This window comes from Psittacula echo, assembly GCF_963264785.1.
Source record: "Psittacula echo genome assembly, chromosome: 15".
NCBI classification, from domain to species: Eukaryota; Metazoa; Chordata; class Aves; order Psittaciformes; family Psittacidae; genus Psittacula; species Psittacula echo.
This window is the reverse complement of record NC_137751.1, coordinates 6546787-6568872: the sequence shown is the minus strand read 5'-3', so window position 1 is coordinate 6568872 and position 22086 is coordinate 6546787. Positions and strand designations below refer to the sequence as shown.

Below are 22086 nucleotides of genomic sequence, written 5' to 3'. Positions count from 1 at the left end.
CACACTGTGCCTTGCACACCTACAATCACACTGCAACGCACACTATGCCTTGCACACCTATGGTGTTTAGAGGGAGGTGTCCCTGCCCATGGCAGGGGGGTTGGAACTGGATGATCTTAAGGTCCTTTCCAACCCTATTGTATGATTCTGTAATCACACTGCAATGCACACACCATGCTTTGCACACCTATAACGATGCTGCAGTGCAGACCCTGCCTTACACACACCCCACCTTGCACACGTATGCACACACTGCAGTGCGCACACACCCCTCCTTGCCCGCCCATGCACGCACACGGCACCCAACATGGCGGCGACACCGCCGACCTCCCCAAGATGGCGGCGACAGCACCACTGACCTCCCTAACATGGCGGCAGCGGCGCCGCTCACCTCCCCAACATGGCGGCGCGCAGGGGCGATGCGCCGCGCTGGGGTGTGGCGAGCGGCGCGGCGGGTTGTGGGAGCGGGCGGCTGAGGAGGAGGAGGCGGTGGGCGCCATGGGCAACTGCCACACGGTGGGGCCCAATGAGGCGCTCGTCGTGTCAGGTACGGCCGGGGCCGGGGTCCCTGTCATGGCGAGAGGGGAGACCCTGAGGTCATTGGGGAGTGGGGTCTGTGGTAATGGGGTCCGCCAGGACGGGTGCCTGTCATGGGCGCGGGTGTTGGGGGTCTCTGTGCTGAGGGGGCTTTGGAGCACTGAGGAGGAGGCGTGATGGGGGGGCTTGGGTGGTGCTTTGGGGGGGTGACCCTGTCATGGGGGGCTCTGGGGAGGGTCCCTGGTGTGGAGGGACACAGGGAGCTGGTGGGGAATGGGGGACCCTGTCTGGGAGGGAGTGGGATCTGGGGGGGGTGTTTGAGGGTACCTGCTGCAGGGCCCATTGTGACCTGAGGAGGGTTCCCTGAAGGAGCTGTGTGGGGAAACCCTTCCTTGATGGGGCACTGGGGGGGTCCCTGTCCTGAGGGGACTTTGGGGTGTTCTGCTGTGGTGGGCACTGGGGTGCTGCGGGTGTCCCTGTGAAGCAGGGCGGAGGGCGGCTCCCTGCAGCATGGACCCCCGGCTCTGGGGCCGGGTCCCCGGGGCGCAGCGGGTGAGGTTGCGGTGCTGGCGGCGCACCCCGGTGCTGCTGCGCTCGGGTGATGTCAGGCAGAGGCACCCGCAGGGCTGCCGGGCTCTGGGACCCTGCCAGCAGCCTTTGGCTTGAGTTACCGGGAGCCTCCCCTGTTCCCGGGGGCAGCTTGGCTTTGCTGGGAAGTGGAGCCGGGTGTGAGCATCTCACTGGGGCAGAGAGAGCAGCTCAGGGCTGGGCCTGTCCCTGCGGTGCCCATCTCCATCGTGTCCCACTGGCACTGTCTCGGTGCTGACAATGGCACAGTTGGTGCTCGTCAGACGTGTGTAATGTTATCAGCAGGTGTGCTGGTTGCTTAAGTTAGGATTAAATTGGACCCGTAGAGAAATCACCCGGTCTGGTTCAACCTGTCACTGCTTCAATACTCAGACGAAGCTCCAGGCTGCGCTTCGGCGCAGCATCTATGTCCAGGCATTACCTAATGACCATTAGGAGATGCAACAGCTTGCTGCAAGAGCTGGATACTTCACTCTTTATGCCAGGCTGGGGTTAAGTGCAAGGTAATAACCAGGTTAGATTACAGATGTTGGTCAATTCTTGTGTCCTCAGTCATGGTACATCCTTTCTGTCAACACTGAACTAGTTTTGTGGCAGGAGCTGTGATACTCAGACCTAACCTTCCCCGGGGGGGGGTGGGGGGAAATGCATGTGAAGGTCAAGGCTGTGCTACCATCACAGCTCAGCTGTGCATGTAAAACTATGTTGTGGTGGTGCTGGAGCCAAAGCCTCCAGCGGGCTGTGGCACTTGCTTCTGGCAGCTCTGTTATCAGTCCATCTCTCTTGGATAACAAACCTGTTACGGGAATTACCGGGGAGAAGCCAGCAGCAGGCTGCGGTTTTGGAGACAATGATGCTTGCTGTGACTGCTGCTTCTAAGGAGTTACAAACCGCACCCAGCACCACCTGGAGCAGCAGTATTCCTTGCACTTTTCCTGGTCTTCTGCACGTCTCTGCAGTTCCCAGCTGGGATCTAGAGCTGGTGCTGCACTTCCCTCCAGCGAGACCCCTATCAGAATCAGTGCTGCTTGGAGGAATGCCATGTCCGGAGATGGGAGCACTCAGAAAGCCGTGCTCCACGTGTGTTGGGATGCCTTTCAGCCTTTAGAAACCTGGATTTTTGCATCTATTCAGCCCTGAAAAAACACAGCTTGCAGGATGAGCCAGCAGGAATCTGTGGCATCTGCTCGCAGCTCCAAGCCTTAGGCTTTCCCACAGCTGGGAGCAGCCAGCCGAGGACACTCCTCGATGTACAACCACGTTCTGGGAAGGAAGCGTAAATCGTGCCAGGCTCTGTAGGTCAGAAGTGGGTTCTGTGCTGCCACCACACGTGGTTTTCCTCTGCTGCTGCCCAGCATGATCTGCAAGCGCTTGCTGTCTCCTGAGAGCGCTGGCTGTGAGCTTCAGGGGCAGCCTGAGAGGTTGTGGGAGCTCTGCAGGGCCTGCAGCTCCTCCGTGCTTACACGGTGAATGCCAAGGCATTAGTGGGAGGCGTGTAACTACAAGCAGTTGTAGTTCCAGGAACTTCAGCCGCGTCCCTCCAGGGTAAAGCAGAGAGGAAGGGGGGCGGAGGCAGCATTTACTTGCATGCTATTAGGTTGGATTTGGGGAGAGAAGGGGAAGGTAAGAATAAACCAACAGCAAATAATATTAAAAGCAGGCTTTTGGCTCACAGTCTCGAATTGCTGTATGAATGTTATATGAAGGACTTTGTGGGAAGGTACCTCCAAATCACGAAGCTCATTGGAAAGTTTCCTTGTTGCAAATCCAGCCTGGGCCTCTTGAAGTTTGGGGTGGCACGTGGGTGTTTCCAGGGAATGGTGTTCTTTCTTTTCACTCTCTTTAAGACACTCTAGTTCCTCCAGGGCTCCAGGAGCAGCCAGCCATGGCTGGGGAATGTCTGTGTGTGCAGGAGCTTCACAGCCTTATTTGGGAAGCTGCTTCCCAGGCACAGGTCAGCACTCTAATGGCACTTGCATCCTTCTTGTTGAGCAATATTGATCTCCTTCTAAGAACTGCACTCTTAGCCAATCTGTCCACAAAATGTAGAGCCTAGGCTTTGTGAGAGTGTTCCACAAACCCTACAGAGGCAGTGATGTCTCCAAATGTGGGTCTAACTTTGCTGTCAAGGTTTGGTGCAAGTTCTGAGGGGGCTTTGGCATCACTGAGTCTTCCAAGAGCCAATCAGGTTTTCAGGGCAATATACAAAGTACCTGTTCATCCTGAAACCAGAATGTTCCCGGCAGCTAAGTAGGTTTTGTTGGATGCATAATGCTGGGTTTGGGTTGCAGTCTGGCTGAATGCAGCTTTTGTGGCTAAGGATCAATCTGCTAATTATGAAATACAATGCTAGGATCTTTCTGCAGTCTCATTGTAAGGACATGTAATTTGTAATGGCCACGTTCATCTTGCAGTCACCATAAGTAAATAATATGTTCTGGATCTCTACAGCTGGGACATTTATCCTTTGGGAATGTTGAGGGTTGTGGGGCAGCACCGCACAGCAATGGTGCAGTAGCCAGAGGAGCTTGGAGTGAGCCCTTGGAGACAGGTGACAGGGGAAGGTTGGCACCCATATTCTGGGTCGGAACAAACTGCTCTTTCAGCATTAGTTCAGGGTATGAAAGGAGGAAGAAAGTTCAGGGGAATTGCCCAGTCACCCTGGCTGTATTTCCTGGGAGAGCACTGAAACGAGTGCAGTGCTTGTAAATGCCTACAAGAAAACCATTCCTTGTATTTATTGAGCATGAGCCGTGTCCAGCTAATCTGTCTTCCCCGTCAGGTGGGTTAGCGCTCCAGGGGATGGGGAGAAGCCTCTGACGTGCACCTTGCCTTTACTAAAGCCTGTTTCATGTGATTTCTCAGAATTCAGCTTGAGAGCTACAGCCCAGCCCAGTTTCTCAAACTCTGCTTTCCTGCATCACCCTTTGAGGCTCCTTGATCTCTGTCAGAGTAAAAGAAGAGCTAGCAGTTAATTCCTTTCTTGTGTAAACACTTCCTGATACACCCCAGCAGCCAGGGGGAGTTTAACCCTTCCAGAGCTGCTCTAAGCTCTTGCATCCTGTTAGTGCATCCCTTTTTTTCCTGCAAGAACTGGTCCTGATTTGGAGCCAGTGTCACTGTGCCGTTTTCATGGTATTTCTGTTAAGTTGAAAGCCTGAAAATAAAGGTTTCTTGAGGCTCTGCAAGCCATTCCTGTGAGAGGTCTACAGTCCACAGTGCAAGGAGGAACTGGTTTCTCAGATTCTATAAAATTAATATGAAACTGCCTGGAAAAGGGTTGCCAGGAAACTTGACAGTGCCTCACTGTTCAGCTGAAAGGATTTATCAAGTACGTTCCTTGTTTTGGCTTGGATAATGGAACTGAGAATGTGCTTATTGAATTTGCAGACAGTACTGAGCTAGGAATGGATTTGAGAGCTTTGAAGACCTGGATTAGAATCAAAACAAACTCAACAGAGTGATGGAATGGCCTGGAAGAAATATGATGCAGTTCAATGAGGAGAAATGCAGAGAACTACACTTGGGTGAGAACAGTCAATAGCAAGAAAATTGAAGGAGAAGGTCCAGGCTGTGTCCTGCAGAAAGATGTGATAAACAGCAAGAGCCATCTGGGGGTTGAGGCTGAGGTCTTCTACCTCTCACATCAGGCAAGCTATGCAGGAAACTTCTAGTGGCGCTCATTGCCAGGTTTGAGTGCTCCTGAACTTAGATTCTTCATTTTGGCTGGCCAAGAATCTTCACCTGCTGTTGGTTTCTTGCTGCTTGTGATGCTCAGTGGCTGCTGCCCACAGTGCAGCATCACAGCTTGTTTCAAGTCTGTAGCACAAGATTGCTGGTGCTCAAAACACCACGTATGGGGAGGTAGTTTCTTCTCTGGAGGTAGTTCTTCAACTTTTTGCAGGTGGTGAGGCTCAAGATTTCCCTTGTCAGGAAACTGTTATATGTCCAAGACTTGCTGATGGCTTATCAGAAAGCATGGCAGGAGAAGGAAGTGGACAGAATAGCTTTGGAGCTTTCCCTTTGGAATTCTGGGGTAGTATCTCTGTGGTTTTGTTGTGTAACTTCATTGTGGTTTGTCTTCTGTGAGTTTCTGTTTACAAGATGAATTAAACTAAATGTGTGTTTTTAAACTCACTCTGAGCATTGATACCTCCAGCCTTTAAGCAGTCATTTTGATACAGATCACATCCAAAGCGAGCTAGCCAGCATCCGCTTCATCTGCTGTAGTGACCATCCAAGGATTTTATGGATTCAACTCAGAACCCTACACTCTCTTAAATTAATTTTTGTTAACCTTGTCCCGTTTCTGCATGTGGACAAAGCCTCATTTCTATGCACAGCAGGGCCTAAGAACCAGACTGGCTTTATTCAAGACCCTGCTTTATTACATGATGTTCTTTTTGGCTTTGCCTTTTTCTCTCATCTTCATTATGTCTTTTGTCAGTAACTGGTTTCAGTTATCATTGTCCCCTTGTCTTTCTGCACTCATTTATTAGCACCCCATGACATGGGGCCATTTCTCTGCAAACCTGGCTTCTGTCCCACTGGACCGAGCTGTTTATTCCCTGCTTTGGTGATGGGTCCTCCTGGAGGAGGAGACTCCAGCACAGATTACCCTGAACCGAGGTGTGGAGATGACAGCTTTGTCTGTGCAGGTGAGGGTGATGGTGTCTGCTTTGTTCTTGTCTGCAGCCTGTGGCAGTCTCAGGGAAGGAATATCATTATCAAGCTAACTTAGCAGCCTGCTTACCATGACCTGATTTCTGAACACTCACCACTTCCTGCCAGCATACAAGCTCATTGCCTGGAGTTACCTTGGGAGAGCAAACAACACTGAGTTTGTTCCCAACCTCCCATTGTCCCAGTTTTGGTGTTTTGTGCCCTGTGTCCCTGCTGGGGCTCCTGTTCTTCCTTGCATGCCATCCATCAGGGCAGCAGCTTCCTGCGTCTGCTGAGAGCTCCATTTATCTCCAAACTCCCAAGTGATGAATCTCATCTCATTACAAAACCCCACCAAACCCAAACAGGCAACGTGCTTTCTCCTGCCTCTGGGAATGCTTGCTTGAACATGGGACCCCTTCATTTGGGAAGAGGCCAGGCTGGATGGCAGCTTCCTGGTGATGAATCCTGTGTTTGTAGTGTGCCTGGCTGCTGCACACTGCGCCGGAAGAGGCAGTGGATGTTTGTGGAAGCGATGGCCAAGCGGCTGTGAGACCCGGGCTGCTGGAACAGTGGGTGTATTATAGCTGGAAAAGGCAATTTCGCTGCCAAATCTCATTGTGCAAGAGGGGTTATTCTTTAGCCTTGCAAAGATTTCGCTTTGTTGGTTCCCTTTTCACTTGCTCTTTGAGACTTGGGAAAGAGACTGCAGGACTGCAATGGAAAATGAGCGTTCAGCTCATCTGGCTTGTGTTAACCAGGACCGAGCTCTGCTGCGCTCAGACGTCCAGCCTGCGTGAAAGCAACCAGCTGGCATCCTGCTCCTGTTTAATGTCTTGATTTTCCCTCTTTTCCTTATGCTTTGAACACTTTTTGACATATAATCTAGCTTAGTAAACTGTGCTGTGGCGCGGTGTTAGGAAGCAAACATGGGGCTCGCTTTGGGTGTGATGCCAAAGAAGGTATTTCCTGCGGAAGAGAAGAAACATCTGTGTGGAGTGGAATGTTCTTGTGACAGCAGTGGGCTGAGGGTGCAGAGTTTTCTCAGAACATTATTATGAAGCAATTACCAGAGGTTTGGTAAAGGCCACATAGACCTTCTGAAATAAAATACCTTTCCATGTGGAGCTGCTTTTCCCAGCTGCCAGGAGCACCTCCCTTCCTGTTCTTGGAAAACAAGGGCCTGGCTAGAAGGCTGAGCTAACCGGGCTGACGTCCTCCAGGAAAAGTTAAGAGGCGTTGCGGTCAAAATGCTGCAGGATATTTTATCATCAGCTTCTGTAACTGCTTGCCTGGCTGAAATAGCCTTCCAGCTACAGGAAGAAGCTACCCAGAGGCTGAAGAAGCTAGCATGAGGCTGTCTTGGAGGTGGCAGAAGAATATTCCTCAGGGCTGTGGAGCACAGGAGACCTGAAAAGTGTGTAAACCCATCTCCCATTTGTGTTTGCTTCCTACTGATATTGGAAGGTGAAGAATTGGAGATGGGGCTGTTGCTTATGGTTTATCAGCCACTGCATGAAGCCAGTGAAGCAGGTGGTACCTTTAGCTGAGAGCAGAAGATGGCCAAACACTCAAGGATGGGACAGACAGAAAGCCCCTCCTGTGGTCCAGAGAGCTCTGCCAGCACACTGGCCCAGATGTGTGCTGCCTTTGCTTCTTCGTTTTGACCTATTGCAGCAAACTTAGCATGTCATCTCTCCTGAAAGAGCTGTCTGCTGGTCTCATAGCTCTCCCTTTCCCCTCCCATGGCGTTCCAGCTGCACTGTTTTCCCTGTGCCAGCTCTGGCTCTGTCTTGCCTGCGTAGATACATCCCCCAGGGCTGAAGCTGCTGCTCTGTTGGTGCAGTGCTCACCTGCTGAGGCCCTGGGGCACTGCTGCAATAAGTGTGGTTATGGATGACAGGCTAGGGAGGGGCTGCTGGGTTCATCTGCCTGGGAGAAGGCAGCTCACAGCTCTGGTCCAAGCCAGGGAGCTGCAGAGCTCCTCCCTTGCCAAGCATTAAACCTGGGGCTGGTCATGGCAGGGTGCTCCTTGAAAGGTAGCAGGGGTCTCATTCCTTGAATCAAAGATGTGAGAATCTTCTGGCTTCACTGGGGTCAAATCTTAAATGCATCAAAGGAGCTCTGGAAGCTGACCTAAATCTGGGCAGAGCCAGCTCTGTGATGGGCCATCACAGCTTCAGGCACTGCAGTATTGCATGAGCCCAAACTAGGAGATGTTTCTGGGGAGCTCCAAGGTTCTTCCCTCCTCCAACAGTGACCTGCTAGCTTTTGGGTGGATTAAAGGGTGGTTTGCAATGTGGGGTGAGGGAAAGGAAATGGATTTCCTACGTGGCTTTCCATGACAGAGCCAGTGCATCACGGTTAAAAATAGTGAAGCATGAACTGTCTTTGCTAAAATTGCTTAAACTGCTAAACAAAACCTAAATAAAATCCTGGTTTGAAATCCAGTCACTCTTTGTATGTTATTTCACACTGAATTATCACAAATACTATTTCCCACTTTTACAAGACGACTCTAAAAAACACAGCTTGCCTTTGGAAAACTGCTGTGTGAGGCCCATGGGGGTGAGGAGGAGTGTTTTGTTCCTGGTAGGCAGCTGCGTTATGGCAGACCAAAGGGTGTTCCAGGGCTGCTGTGGATCTTGGAAAGAGTTTTCCATGTTAATTATTCATCAGATCCTGCAGGCATGCTTGGATTTGTCTGGGTCATGCTGCAGAGCTTGGCTTGGCAGCACTGGTGCTTCCGTGCTCCAAGGGGCTGGAGGAACCAATGACACCCCCCCCCCCCCGGATGCCCTTTCCCCATCACCCCAAGGCTGGGCAGGCTTGTTATGAAGTTATGCTCGTGACTCAGGTTTTTATGTGCAATCCCTACATCTCTGCTGTGCTGCAGGTGGCTGTTGTGGCTCTGATGTCAAGCAGTACGTATATGGAGGCTGGGCTTGGGCTTGGTGGTGCATTACTGACACCCAAAGGTAAGGATCTCCCCGTTCTTTGTGGTTTTGGAGTAGGAATTGGGCAAAGCCATCCCAGTGGGGCAGTCAGCAGTATTTTTAGGAGCATGGGACCTCTCCTCAAACACAATTGTTTAGTTACAGAAACCCCACCAAGCTGAGAAGGCTGCAGCCTAGCTGGTCAGTGTGTTCCATCCTGTGCTGGTGCTGAGGAAGGCAGGAGCCCTGCTCTTGTCTGCTGTGCTCCAGGCTCTCGCAGAGGTGCTGGGCAGCAAAGCACTGGGCTGGCTCATCCTTGAGCTCACCAGAGCTTGTATCATGCAGTGGCCGGTGCCCCCTCCTGCTCCTCCAGGCTCTGTTTCTAACGATATGCTGACTGCTCTCACCTTGGGAGCAGAGTGTGTTCCTGTTTAAAACCATGGGATTTCCTTTCTCTGCCTTTCCTCAGTCGTGGATTTTGCTTGCTGCTTCTTCCTGCACTGGTCTCTGAACTAACACGCATTGATAGTGCTGCTGTCCTGCTGATACGGCTCTTTGTCTCTAGGATAGGTGGGAGTGTTGCTCTCAACACCTCCCCCATGCTCACTGATGCAGGTTTCCTCCATCTGTGAAAAAAAAAATAGCAGGGAAAAGGATAATGACAGGACTTTTGGGTTTTGCACTGAGTGATGGTCAGAGTTGACCCTTACTGCCTGATTTTGCCATCTCTTCTCCCCGTTCACATGTTGCCACCAGCAGACTGAGCACGTTCTGCCTTTGCTCTGCAGATGATACACTGCTGTAGCTGCTTTTCACCTCGAAGCAGGCAGCTTTGCCTTGTGCAAAGGGGTCCTGGCTGCTCCTGGCAACTGACTGGTGGCAGCTCCCAGGTCCTCTCCTAGACTGCTCATACTCAGGATTGCTATGAGAGCATGAAGAGGTCTCAGCTAACACCACACATTTTAGCCTGGGCTCTCCAGCGATGCTCATATGAGGCAGGAGGGGAAGGAAAGGCCCAGCCTGTGGGTTCAATCCGTAATAATTCCATTTGATCTGGACAAGCATCATTCCCAAACTTCTGTGAGGTATCTCATGGGAGAACCATTGATTTAAATGAGTGGTTCTAGCTCCTCCTCTTGTGTGAGAAGCGCAGAGGACAGTGCAGGACCTTGACCTGCCGTGTGCAGGAGGTAACAGATGTATTCAGGAGGTTCACTTATTAAGTTAAGCAAAAGCTGAGCACAGGGCCAAGAGCTGCTTGCCAGGAGTGAGCTGTCATATGATAGAGGTCTGTGCATTATTTAGCAAACTGGGCTCTTGGCAGCAATTCCAACACCCAAACAAATCTTTGACTTTAAAATCTCTCCTCTGATTCACACCATGGGATATGGGGCTTAATTCTCCTTCGGAAAACAGAACCTTTCCCAAATGAGCCGTGCCACAGATGGAGCCTGCTGCATTAACATGAAGAATGAGGCAGATTTCCTCCCCTGAAATTAGGACATCTTTTCTGGGGCTTCCAGTGCTGAAAGCAAGAGAGGCAGCAGCAATTGTGTTCCTGTCAGCGGCATCCCGCCAGGTAGCACTAACCTGGGAACAAAAGGAACAGTTAGAGCTGGCATGGTGCTGGGCTCTTGTCCTGCTGCAACCTTGAGGACTGGGGGAAAAAAGGAAAGGAAAAGTCCTGTCCTTGTTTAAGGGTCAGGAATAAAAGCAGAGAGAGAGGCAGCATGGTCTTGCGTGCCTCTGGGGGAGCCAAGTGGTGTTATTTGTCTTCTCAGGACAGCACTTGGAAGCACCTCTCATCAATGCCTGAGCCAGGGATGGGTATCCAGGCCCCTACCATTTAAAACTTTCCTGTTGCCTCTTAAATGCTGGCATAGAAGCATCTGAATCATTACAGAAGGGAATTTTCTGTGTGTAAAGATTGCTTCCAGCAGAGAGTTCCTGCAGGATGTCAGTCCAGGTGGGATACATGGTTCAGTTTCATCTGCAGTGACTTGTGGCGCACAGGGTCGAGATGAGCCCCTTCATCCTCATCAAAAGAGGCTGTGATGAAGGGAGCTGGTCTGGCCAAGTGTTATGAAGCCCTGGGAGAAATAGGTGGCAGAAAGGCAAACTGACCAGGGAGAAGCTGAAACCTGAAAGTCTCGTCTTCTCCTTTGCAATGAGTGTCTTACTCTCTGATAACTGCTTTGTATATTTGCTGTCCTACCCTTATTCCTTGCTGCTCAGACTGTCTTTGGAGGTTATGACCATCCTCTGTCGCTGTGAGAATATTGAGACGTCGGAGGGGGTCCCACTGTACGTAACAGGGGTTGCACAGGTAATAATCCACCAGCTTCCTAACACTGTGTCTGACTTTATCCCTCTGTTCTGAGCAGCAGCAACAGCAGCAGCAGCAGCAGGATAACATAGAAACTAATGGTTTTCTAATGGGACCGTTGAAATCTCAATACCCTCCTGTCCTTCCCCTCCTCTGGCACTTGCCTTGGGGCACGCTCCACGGCTTATAGGTAATGCAGACAGATGCACACTTGGCATATCCCAAATCCAGCATTGCTGTACTGGCTCCTTCTGATAATGCTGCAGACATTCACCCCAGCTGTAACCTTCACTTGGCAGCACTGTTTCCACTGTGTGCTTGGTGGAGAGCAGAAGGGCATTGCTTTTGTGTGGAGCCACAAGCAGGCCAGATTGGGTTCTGTACAGGATTTGAGGCAGGTTTTGTGCCACTTCAAAAGGAATCCCATGCACGTATGGGCAAATGGCAACTGTACCTGGCTCTGCAGTTTTGGATATGGGTTTCCACTCAGCCCTTCTCCCTCTACATGGAGACAGGGCCTGGTTTGGATATTGTCACGTTTGAAAGTACAGCATAGAGACCTTGGACGAGTTGCAGCACACGGGACTGGCATTTACACTGTGAGCAGTTAGGAACTGGTGTAACAGTAATTACCAAGCATCCTTGTGACTTGCTGGCTAATAAGCAGCACAGTCAATTAAACTCAAAGTATAGGTTAGGGTTCAGAAGGTTAAAATCCTGCACTAGCTGATTAAAGCTGTGAATGCAGAGAATGCCTTTGTGCATCCTGGACAGTGGGATCTGCTTTATCAGCTCCCAGCTTGTGTGCCAATTTCATTAGGACAGTGGCCAAGGCAGGTATGAACTTGCAGAGGCAGATTTCAGCACTTGCAGCCAGTCCTGCAGCGAGACTGTGTGCACACAGCAGCTCAGTGCAGCCCCTTCATGGTTCAGAGGTTTGACCTAATGTTCGCTGACACAAGTCCTCTGCCCTGTGGCTCCTTGTCCTGACTCCCAATCCCCTCCCGGCTTGTTAGGGTTGATGGGAGAGCCAGGCTTTGCTTCCTGCAGCAGAACCTGCCATGGCCAAGCATGTCTCTTGTTTCACCCAACCATGACCTGCAGGTTGCCAGGTCTGGCCAAAGGAACTTGAGCTCACCTTGAGTGACTGAGAAAGCTCTGGAGCTGCAGGATGTGCAGCCTGGTCTAGTGGAACCTGTCCCTGCTCATAGAAGGGAAGTTGGAACTGGATGAAATTTCAAGTCTCTTCAGACCCAAACTATTCCATGATTGTATGATTGATCTGTTCCTGGATGCTTGATACTACATAGGCACAGCCCTAAAGAGCTGGAGACTCACTTCTGTCTGCCTTTGGATCACGGGACACAGGAATAATATCAGGAGAGGTGAACCAGACCAGGAGGTAGGTCTGTGTTAATGCTGACTCAGCGAGGGCAAAGGCAGGGCTGCTTCTTGCAGCATCAGCACCAGGTTTTGCCATGCCCTGGGCTTCATGGGGATGGCACCATGGGGCAGGAGCACCCCAGGTCCATGCTGTGCTTTTAAACCAGTGACAGCAGCCAGCGAGGGCACCGGGGCAGTGCAGCACAGCGAGCCTTTGTTGGAGGCCCTTTGTGGTCCCAAAGCTGCCAGCTTCTGGTCTCCTTCTAGCCCAGCAGAAGGGAAAGGGTCATGGTATCATTTCTAGCCTGGCTCCCATCCTTCCTCTGCTGATGAATTGCCTTTAAGCATTATCTGAAAATCCATTTCTTGACCAAGGTGTCTGTCTCCAGTCACAGATGGAGCCTCTCGGCTGCATTCTGCGCCTGTCTTACATTACCTGTGATGAGTGCAGCAGGTCCCCTGGGGCAGGAGGTGCAAAGGGAAGAGCTGAGTGTGTGTAACCTGGAAACGTGCAAATATCTTACGTTTTTTGGCAGGATTTCCCTAGAGATAATGACGTTACAGCCCAGGTGTGAGGACGTAGAGACGGCGGAGGGGGTAGCTTTAACTGTCACAGGTGTGGCACAGGTACAGTAACTCCAAACATCATTTCAGGAATGCATGTCTCTAAAGTACATCTTGTTTTCCTCCTTAAGAGGTGGCTGTTGTCCAGGAACAGAAGCCAACTGCTCTGAAATCCTTGTACACACTGTCCTTGTTGGTCCAGACACGTCCCATGTTGGGAAGGGGGTTGTGATCTCTCCTCACTCTTCCCAAAAATCATTCCTCTTTTTCTTGTGTCTCATTTGTCCACGTGGCAAATGAGCTGTTTGTCAGTGGCTTGGCCTGTGTGTGAAATGCTGATGTACTCTGGTGCCTGTGGAGCTGTGTGTGACCCTGCAGGACTGAGCCACTTACTCCTGACGTAGTATTGAGCATTATGTTGCTTTGGATTATTATTATTAGCAAGTGGACCTTGTAATTCTTCACGGTGAGTTAAAGCTTCAAAAAGAGCTTAATCCCTCCAGGCACTAAAATTTGTGTGTAAAATTGCTGGCTTTAGTCAAGTTTTAATTCTCTCCTATGTGGAAGCCAGCTCTTGCTGGCTGTGATAGCACACAAACACCTGAGTTTCTTAGACTCTAAGTCCTCATGCAGGGTCTTGTGTGCAGGTCCTGCCTTGGGGAGGATGCTGTCAGGAAAACGTTGTTAGCTTTTGACAGAACCTGACTCCCCAAACAGGCAGTTGGATGCTTTGATTGAGAATTGCTCCTGACAGCTCATTCTGGGTGCAGAAACCCAAGAGAGTGGTTCTCAGTGCACACAAGGCTGTGGTCACCCTGTGTCCAAGGCATGTCCAGGTCTGTTGTTGCATGAGAGGTGACTGCCACGTTCCTTGAGGTGAGCAGTGGAGCTGCTGAGTGATGCAGTGATGTCCCATGTGCATCCAGAGCCCCCCCAAGGGAGAGCACTGTGGCTGCTGCAGCCCTTTTAAGACCAAGCACTTGACACACTCCACCCAGTGCTTTCCAGAGCAGTGCATTCCAGCCCACTTCCATTGGTTTGCTCTGACCTGATGTTGCAGAGGGGCTATGTCTGTGTAAGGGAGGATGGAAATCCAGCCAGGAGTGGATTCTGGATTCTCACACACAGCAGAAGGGCTGGGCAGGACCGTGACTCAACAGTGGATTGCCCATCACCCTGCTGCTCTTGGGGAGCAGCTACAGGCACAGGAGCCAGGATCTTGGCCTGGTGATGTCAATCAGCATCCTGGTTTTCGGGTTTCAGTTCTTTGTATCCATATATGTATCCCATATCTGTATTTATATCACATAACCACAGCAGTCTTTGCATGGTTGGCAAAATGCCTGCACCCATGTTCCCCCTCACACGCATCTCACAAATATGTAGGCTTTTCCTTCTCTATTTGGAAAAGGTATTTCTCTGTAGCCAACATCCCTTTTTGTCCCAGTTTTGGGACATCCTTCCATTGCCTACAGAATGGTCTAGGCTGGTACATCGTAACAGAAGGCTGGATCACTGAGTGCCTTGATTTAAAACTGCAGCTCCCAATCCATCTCAGTGATGTTATTCTCTCTTCTCACTGTTCATTTCTTTCACTCTCAATTATTACTAAAGGTTTAGGCTTGCGAGCTGCAAGGATTTGCCCTGTTTAAAGCGGGTTTGAGGCAGTTGGGGCTGTGCATGGCAGAGGTTACCTCGATTCTGCAGAAGTACTTTTGAAGTAAACCTTTTTTCTTTAAAGGGCTTGTGCAAGAAAGGAAAAAAGCCATCAAATGATTCCTAGAGACCTTTACCACCTTTAAAAGTGGTTGCTGTATTAATAAAGGGCTTATTGTGCATAAGGATTCTGTCCTTGTCTTGGTGTAATGAGGACACACCAATAGCTTCCTTCTTGTGTTGGCTGAGTGCTTGAGGTGCTGCTGCCTTAAGCCACGTTGGGCTTCATATCCCTCTATCCCATTCCTGAGCCTCAAGCCAATTGGATTGTCCCTGCCCAGCCTTCACTGTGGCTGCAGCTGCCTGAAGCTGGGTGCGGTGCTATCGATCCACATGGGATTGCTTTATGGAAGCTCTGATTTCCTGCCAGCTCCACTCTTTCTGATGTGAATGACATTTGAAGCAGCCCCCAGTGTCGCAGTGCCCTGTCTGAAACAGGCAACAAGCTGAGCACAAATTGCTCAGCTCTGGCTTGTTTTCTGCAACCTTTGGCTTTGTAGGTTGACATCTGTATTCAGCCCAGCTCCTTCAGGCTGCCCAGGGTTCACTGGTGCAGGCTTTATTCAGAGCCTGAATTGTTCTTGCTCCTGTTAAGTACCCCAGGGACTCTCTTAACCAACACCCTGCTCCATCCTATCTGTAGTTCACAAAGGATGGGGATTGTTTGGAGAGGTGGAATTGCTGGCACATGCACACCATAAACCTTGCTGCTGAGTCTGATTGGGTTTGGTGTTGCAAAAACCTCCTGTTTGCTGCAAGATGAGCCCTGTACAGGACCCACTCTGGGTGCAGCTCTGTGAGCAGCTCTCCCAACTCCCCCTCGTGTGGGAAGTGCACACTGCTGGCCTTGGGGTGCAGGGACAAGAAATCACCATGGTCTGGCCCTGTGGTTCTCTCTTAGGAGGTGGTGGCTGGTCCCAGCCATCCTGCTCTCTGGCAGTGCTGCTGTTTGGCTCCAGAGGTTCGGCTGCAGGATCATTTTGGACTCACAGGTTAACCGATCAGGGATGAGGTCTATAGGCTGTGGACGCATCAGAGGGCAGCTTTGAGGAGGTCTCTGAGCCAGGGCCTTGCTGGCATCACAGGTAGCAGCCAGGGCCTTGTGCTGGGTGCCACCAGCATCTCATGGGACAGGAGGCACTGCCCAGCCCAGATGTCTCCATCAGAGGGTGCTGTGGGACCTGCTCAGCACCCAGAGGCCCCAGCAGAGCTGCGTGGCTGATACTGCCCTGCTTCCTTCTCTGGTGCTGCCACAGAGACATCCCTGTGTCCAGACTGGACCTGGTCACCAGGAACTGCCCCTTTGGTGGGTTGTATCTCCTCATAGCTGGGTCCTGTAGAGGTCCATGAGCACATGTCTCATTTTTAACCCACTTTGCTTTACAAAAGCAGCCCCATGACCAGCAGGACCATCTGGAGACCCTGGATGTCTGGATTAGAGATGCTTTTATGTCTGGTTCTGACTCTGGAAAATGAAATTAGTGCTGGGGTAGTTGTGTCCCACCTCTGGGGTTTGTTATCACATTGACCAGGCAGAGTGGGACAGCCAGGTCCTGGCCATAGCACGTTGGGGTCACTGCAGAGTGCATTTGGGAGCTCCCAGCCACGAGAAGGGCAAACCAGTGCACTATGGCCATCTCATCTCTCCTTGCAGGGAACACCGAAGGGAGCCCCTGTTCCCAAGCTGCTCCTTGGGCGTGTGAGACTCTTCTTGTTCCCTGCTTTTCCTGTGTCAGAAAAGTTAATTCTAGTGAAGGAGGAGGAAGAGAAAGGTAACAGAATGGCTTCGGGACAGTGACAGTACTAGAAAGCCCTCTCCTCCTAGGTCTGGTGTTGGTGCAGTAGCTCAGGGCTCTTTGGTAGGGTTTTCATCTGGTGGGACCTGCCCCAACATCACCCCAGGGCTGCTGCTGTGGGGTAGATGGCTGCAGGGAGCACCTCTCCACACTGAGCTGCAGTGGGGTTCGCAGAGGTGTCTGCTCCATGCATGTGCCTGCAGCAGGGCTGTCCCCAGCAGCAGTGGCTGGTTTGGTGGCGTGGGTGAGCGTGGTGACAGCTCAGCATGGTTCCTTGGAGCATCAGTAGCATGGGGGCAGCCTGGTGGTGGTACTGCTGCTTCTGCTGCTGCTGCTGCTGCTGTTGGGTGCCTGTGCCTCTTTGAACAGCAGCCTTCAGTCCCTTTGGTTTTGTCTCCTTTCTCTAGGTGAAGATCATGACCGAGAAGGAGCTCCTGGCTGTGGCCTGCGAGCAGTTCTTGGGGAAGAACGTGCAGGATGTGAAGAACGTGGTCCTTCAGACGCTGGAGGGACACCTGCGCTCCATCCTAGGTGTGAGGGGACTCATGCTCTTCAAGGCATCTTGAGTAGCCTTCTCCCTTCTCTGCTGGCTGCTCCCAGCAGTATTGCTGCCACCACAGCACCCACAATGGGTGCCTCCTCTGCTGGCTGCAGAGGTGACATCTGAGGTGGTTCCACCCCTCCAGCAGCTCCTGGGTGTTGTGATAAATGGGTTTGCAGTGCCTGCACTCAGAGATGTCTGAGTGCCCATGGGTTCCAGGTGGCACATGTGTCTGGTGGTTGTGCTGTGACACTGAGATGTTGGTGCACGCCCTGGTGCCCAGACCTGAGGAGATTAGGGACGGCAGGGATGTTGCTGAGCTTAGACCCATGTTGTTGTGTGTTACCTGTTCCAAATAAAGCACTTCACCTTCCTCCCCTCTGCAGGTACCCTGACAGTGGAGCAGATCTACCAGGACAGGGATCAGTTTGCCAAGCTGGTGCGGGAGGTGGCAGCTCCCGATGTGGGTCGCATGGGGATCGAGATCCTGAGCTTCACCATCAAGGTATGCTCAGGTGTAGGGTGCTGTGCTATGGGGCAGAGCCGTAGGAGCAGCAGAACAGAGCCTGGCCCTGGCTCCTCTGCTGCAGTGAGGTGACAGACTCCAGCTTACAGCCTGCTCCAGCCCTCCGGGTGTTTCCATGACAGCCGCCGCTGCATGTCCTGTATCCAGGCAGATGGCAAAGAGCACCCAGTTAAATCAGCTGCCTCTGTAAACACGGCTTGAGGAGAGAGCTCACTGATAACCGAGCTGCCAGGGAGACAGAGGGAAGATGTCAGGAGAGCCCAGGTCCCCCTGCCACCCCTGTTTGATTTGGCAGCAGGCTGACATGGCTCGTTCTGGCCCTGGCCTAACCACACAAGTGGTTGCTCTGAGCTTCAATGGGAAGGGAGCAGGATGGAATCACTCATTTGAAGTGGTTGTGACTTATCTCCCCCTCTCCAGGATGTCTATGATAAAGTGGATTACCTGAGCTCCCTGGGGAAGACTCAGACTGCGGCTGTCCGGAGGGATGCAGACATTGGGGTGGCAGAGGCTGAGCGAGATGCTGGCATTCGGGTGAGTGAAGAGCCATGCTGGGCTATCCCAAGAGCAGCCTCTTCTGCTCCAGCTGAGCTCTGCTCTCTGTTTCCTCTCTACAGGAGGCACAGTGCAAGAAGGAAATGCTGGATGTCAAGTTCATGGCAGATACCAAAATAGCAGAGTCCAGACGGGCTTTTGAATTGCAGAAAGCTGCCTTCAGTGAGGAGGTCAACATTAAGGTGAGAGGTGTCTGACAGCACACTGCTGATCCCTGCCTGGTTCCTCATGGTATTGGTAGCTCTGGGACTTGTCATCCTGCACGTGTTGGGAGAGCTGGAGGTGGGGAATCCAGGTTGAAACACAGAAACCTGGGTTTTGTTCACACCAGTTAGGTGGGACAAGGAGGGGAAAGGATGGGGAGGGTCATCCATGCTGAACCTGGAGCTGGCAGGGCTCAAATGCTATGGGAAGAGTGCATAGGGAAGGACAACAAGCGCAGCTCTAAGGACTGGGAAGTCACCCCTGGGTTGAGGTTTGGGAGCAGGAGCTGTGTCTGCTTTCAGTGCTTGCCAAGGGCCCTTACGTCTGTGCACAGGAGAGGATGGCCAAGACCTCTCTCATGCCTCCTGTGTGCAGACTGCAGAGGCCCAGCTCGCCTATGAGCTCCAGAGTGCCCGGGAGCAGCAGAAGATCCGCCAGGAGGAGATTGAAATCGAGGTGGTGCAGCGCAAGAAGCAGATCGATGTGGAAGAGAAAGAGATCATCCGCATGGAGAAGGAGCTCATCGCCACCGTGAAGCGGCCGGCCGAGGCCGAAGCCTACCGCATCCAACAGATCGCCGAGGGGGAGAAGTGAGTGAGCCCTGAGCCTGTGGCTGCAGGAGGGATGGAGGGAAGCAGTGCAGGGATCAGGGCTGCTGGAGGGCTGCGTTTCCCTTTCCAGGGTGAAGCAGGTCCTCCTTGCTCAGGCGGAAGCGGAAAAGATCCGGAAGATCGGGGAAGCAGAGGCTTTTGTGATTGAAGCCATCGGGATGGCGGAGGCTGAGCGGATGAAGCTGAAAGCTGAAGCACTCCAGCAGTATGGAGAAGCTGCCCAGCTGGCTCTAGTGCTGGATGCGCTGCCTGAGGTGAGGAGGGAGCAGCATTCCCTTGCTCCAGGGGGATCCCAGGCTGGGCCAGGTCTCCTGTGGTGTGTAGGGAGCTTTGCCCAGCAGGCTGATGAGCAGCTCCTTCACTCTGCTCATGCCACCCTCCTTCCCTGCTTCTCCAGATCGCTGCCAAAGTGGCTGCTCCCCTCTCCAAAGTGGATGAGATCGTTATCCTCGGTGGAGAGAACAACACCACGATGTCGGAGGTGAACCGTCTGCTGGCCGAGATCCCTGCCTCCGTGCGTGCCATCACCGGTGTGGACCTCACAAAGGTGAGCCACACACCAGCACCTGCAATTCCTGCAGCTCTTCAGGGCATAGGGAATTGCCTGAAAGATTCCACACTCATAGGGAGCTTTTCCTTGCCCAGCCACAGGGTGCAGGGAGCTCCCTACCTCGCCCTTTTCCAGCCCTAACAGCTTCTTTTCCCCTCCTGCAGATTCCCCTGATCCAGAAAGCCACCGGAGCCCAGGCATGAGGCACAAGCCAAAGCTAGTGAAGATCACTCCCTGTTAATGCACTCAGACATCAACTGCCTTCAACATGTGGGAATTCCTTTTATATCAGAGACAATCAGGGTTTCATTTCGAAGCTCTGGTGCCTTATTTTGTAGGGCCAGAAGGTTGCATGTCCGATCAGCTGCTCTTTTTATTACCGGGGGGGGGGCAATTTATTTTGTAATTACCTGTATTGTACCAGGCTGGGGTTTGGATCCAACCCCCAGCTACAACTGGCAGCTTGTCTGGTGTTGCAATCCCAGTGCCTTGCTGTTCTCTGTCCTCGGAGCAGAGGCTCTGTGGGATGCGGAGCTGGAGGAAGAGAACAGCCAGGACCCATCTCCTCTTGGCTCCCTGTCCTCCTCCTTGGGCACTGCCCAACCCCTGCCTCTGCCCATAGCCTGTTCCTGTGGCTTTCCCTGTTGGAGTGTCTCGGGACCTCTGCAGTGCTGGCTTGGCTTCCCAAAGGTGCTAATGATCATGGTGCCCATTCCCATGCTGCCTTCCCTAGAGCAAGTTTCCTCCTGGGATCTGGAGTGGGGAGAGCCCAACCGAGCCCTGGTCTGAGCCAGGCTTGGTGAGGTCCCAGCACCAGGAATGCCAAAAGGTAGCACTGTGCCAAAGCCACCCTGTCCTCCGAGAGGGAGGTGAAACCACTGTGGTGGCTGTGCCCAGGAGCCCCACATCTTGACCCACATCTTACTCCCCACAGCTCCTGGGTCAGAGGGAGGTTGGGGACCAGGCAGGCACTGCAGTGGGGACAGGGACCAGCACCTAGGGCTGGTTCTCAGTGCAGAAGCCCCTACCTCGCTCAATCCCCTTGCCTTTAAGGCCAGTGGCTTTGCTGCCCTGAGTGACAATGTGAAAGAGGTTGTCCCCTGTGTGTGTCCCACAGAGGGCCCTGCGCTGGCCCCTGTCCCTTCCATGCCTGTGCTCAGTGTGACTGTTGCCAAACCCATGTGTGAAGCCAATTGTGGGGTGCTGGGTCCCTCACATTGCCATAGGGTGGGAGCAGGAACTCGGGTCCCCTCCACCTCCTGTCAATGCCCCTTTCTGGCCATTCCCTTTGCCAGGACTGACCCATGGTCACGGGTGGGTGCTGTGGGGCCAGTGGCACCCTGTCCCCCTCCCTGCCGTCAGGGTGGGGAGGGATGGTGTTATCAGCCCCTGCTGTGTGGTGGGGCCGGCGGGTGTGCCGGGCGTTGTGCCCTATCTGCCTGCGCTGTGCATGGCTGTGTCCCTGCCACCCTCACTGCTGGACGATAATAAAGCCTTGTCACCGTGTCCCTTGGCTCTGTCTTGTGCCTCCTGCACCCATCTCCCCTCACACCATGGCACCCATCTCCCCAGCACCAGTGCTTGATCCACTGCGGCATGGGGCTGGAGCAGATGGGTGTCCCACTGGGATGAGGGGTGCATGGAAGTTAGGTCCCAGCTCATGCTGCTCCGCAGCTCCCGTGGCCTTGTGGTCTCCATAAGGTCACCATGTCCCCATGGGCTCCTTGCCCCATGCGTGTGGCTGCTCTTGGTGAGGGTAGAGCCTTATCCTGCTCCCACACGGGTGAAGGCGGTGGTGAGCTCCACAGCATCACCTTTGTCAACCCAGGAGCTGGTCACTGGGGGGGCACCCCACAACCAGCAACACCCCAGGGTTTGGAGCAGGGCTGATGCAGCCAGGCTGGTGGCACCACTTGGTGCTACCACCATGTCCCACTGGAGCCCAGCCCCATGCACCCTGTGCTGAGGGATATTGGGGTGGCTTGGGGGGGTCTCTGTACTTCCTGCATGCAGCAGCAGTGACAGCAGCCACGGGGGGGGGGCTTTGCTCCAGGGCTCTCCCTGTGGCAAAGGGGGTTCCTCAAGACCCCCCTGTCCTGAGCAGGGGCGCAGGCAGGACAAAAGGCCCCGTCCCTTGCACCCTGCAGCAGGGTGGCCCTGCAGATACGTGGGGTGGGGACAGCTCTGCAGCCCCCGTGCTGTTATCTGCAGCCACGCACGCTGCCCGGAGCACGGCTGGTGGGAGGGCTGCAGCAGCACCCAGGGGTCCCTGCAGCACCCTGGGGTCCCACATCAGCTCCATGGTACAGACCCTGGGGACACGGGGGCCCCTCTGCCCCATGGGGTGCAGGGCTCCAGCACAGGGCTGTGTTTGGGTACCCACAGGCAGCCGGGCTGGCTGGGATGGGGATAATCCCACAGGACCCACATGGGGCTGGCAGGGGGCACTTTGCCACACTTTGGGGAGCACCTCTGGGTGACAGCAGGGGCTGAAGACAGGAGGGGACCGTTCCTTTCAGCCCCCCAGGTCCCAGCATCCTGATGCCTGAGGACAGGCTGGAGCTGGGGCTTCACCTTGTGCCACCTCCTGC

At 53.1% G+C, this 22086-nt stretch overlaps 1 protein-coding gene across 6 annotated transcripts; it reads left to right on the top strand.

Moving 5' to 3' along the window:
* The first annotated feature begins 467 nt into the window (after positions 1-467).
* On the top strand, positions 468-20972 carry FLOT2 (flotillin 2). Of its 6 annotated transcripts, none has more exons than XM_080630078.1 (11): positions 471-547; positions 8684-8765; positions 12969-13059; positions 16916-17039; positions 17436-17554; positions 17996-18109; positions 18193-18312; positions 18710-18924; positions 19016-19199; positions 19343-19492; positions 19660-20972. In XM_080630078.1, the coding sequence occupies exons 1-11, from the start codon at positions 499-501 to the stop codon at positions 19696-19698; spliced, it is 1287 nt and encodes a 428-aa protein (XP_080486204.1). In that variant the 5' UTR covers positions 471-498; the 3' UTR covers positions 19699-20972. The 6 variants fall into 6 exon arrangements, with proteins under 6 accessions (XP_080486206.1, XP_080486204.1, XP_080486209.1 ...); XM_080630083.1 differs by lacking the exon at positions 12969-13059 and adding an exon at positions 10959-11049; XM_080630080.1 differs by lacking the exons at positions 8684-8765; positions 12969-13059 and having other exon boundaries at positions 468-547.
* Positions 20973-22086: the final 1114 nt, after the last annotated feature.

Excerpts from the sequence above, each read along its gene's own strand:
- FLOT2 (XM_080630078.1), top strand. The coding sequence starts at position 499 with ATGGGCAACTGCCACACGGTGGGGCCCAATGAGGCGCTCGTCGTGTCA. Across the intron at positions 13,060-16,915 it reads CTGTCACAGGTGTGGCACAG|GTGAAGATCATGACCGAGAA; the intron begins GTACAGTAACTC and ends TCCTTTCTCTAG. Across the intron at positions 18,925-19,015 it reads CAGATCGCCGAGGGGGAGAA|GGTGAAGCAGGTCCTCCTTG; the intron begins GTGAGTGAGCCC and ends TTCCCTTTCCAG.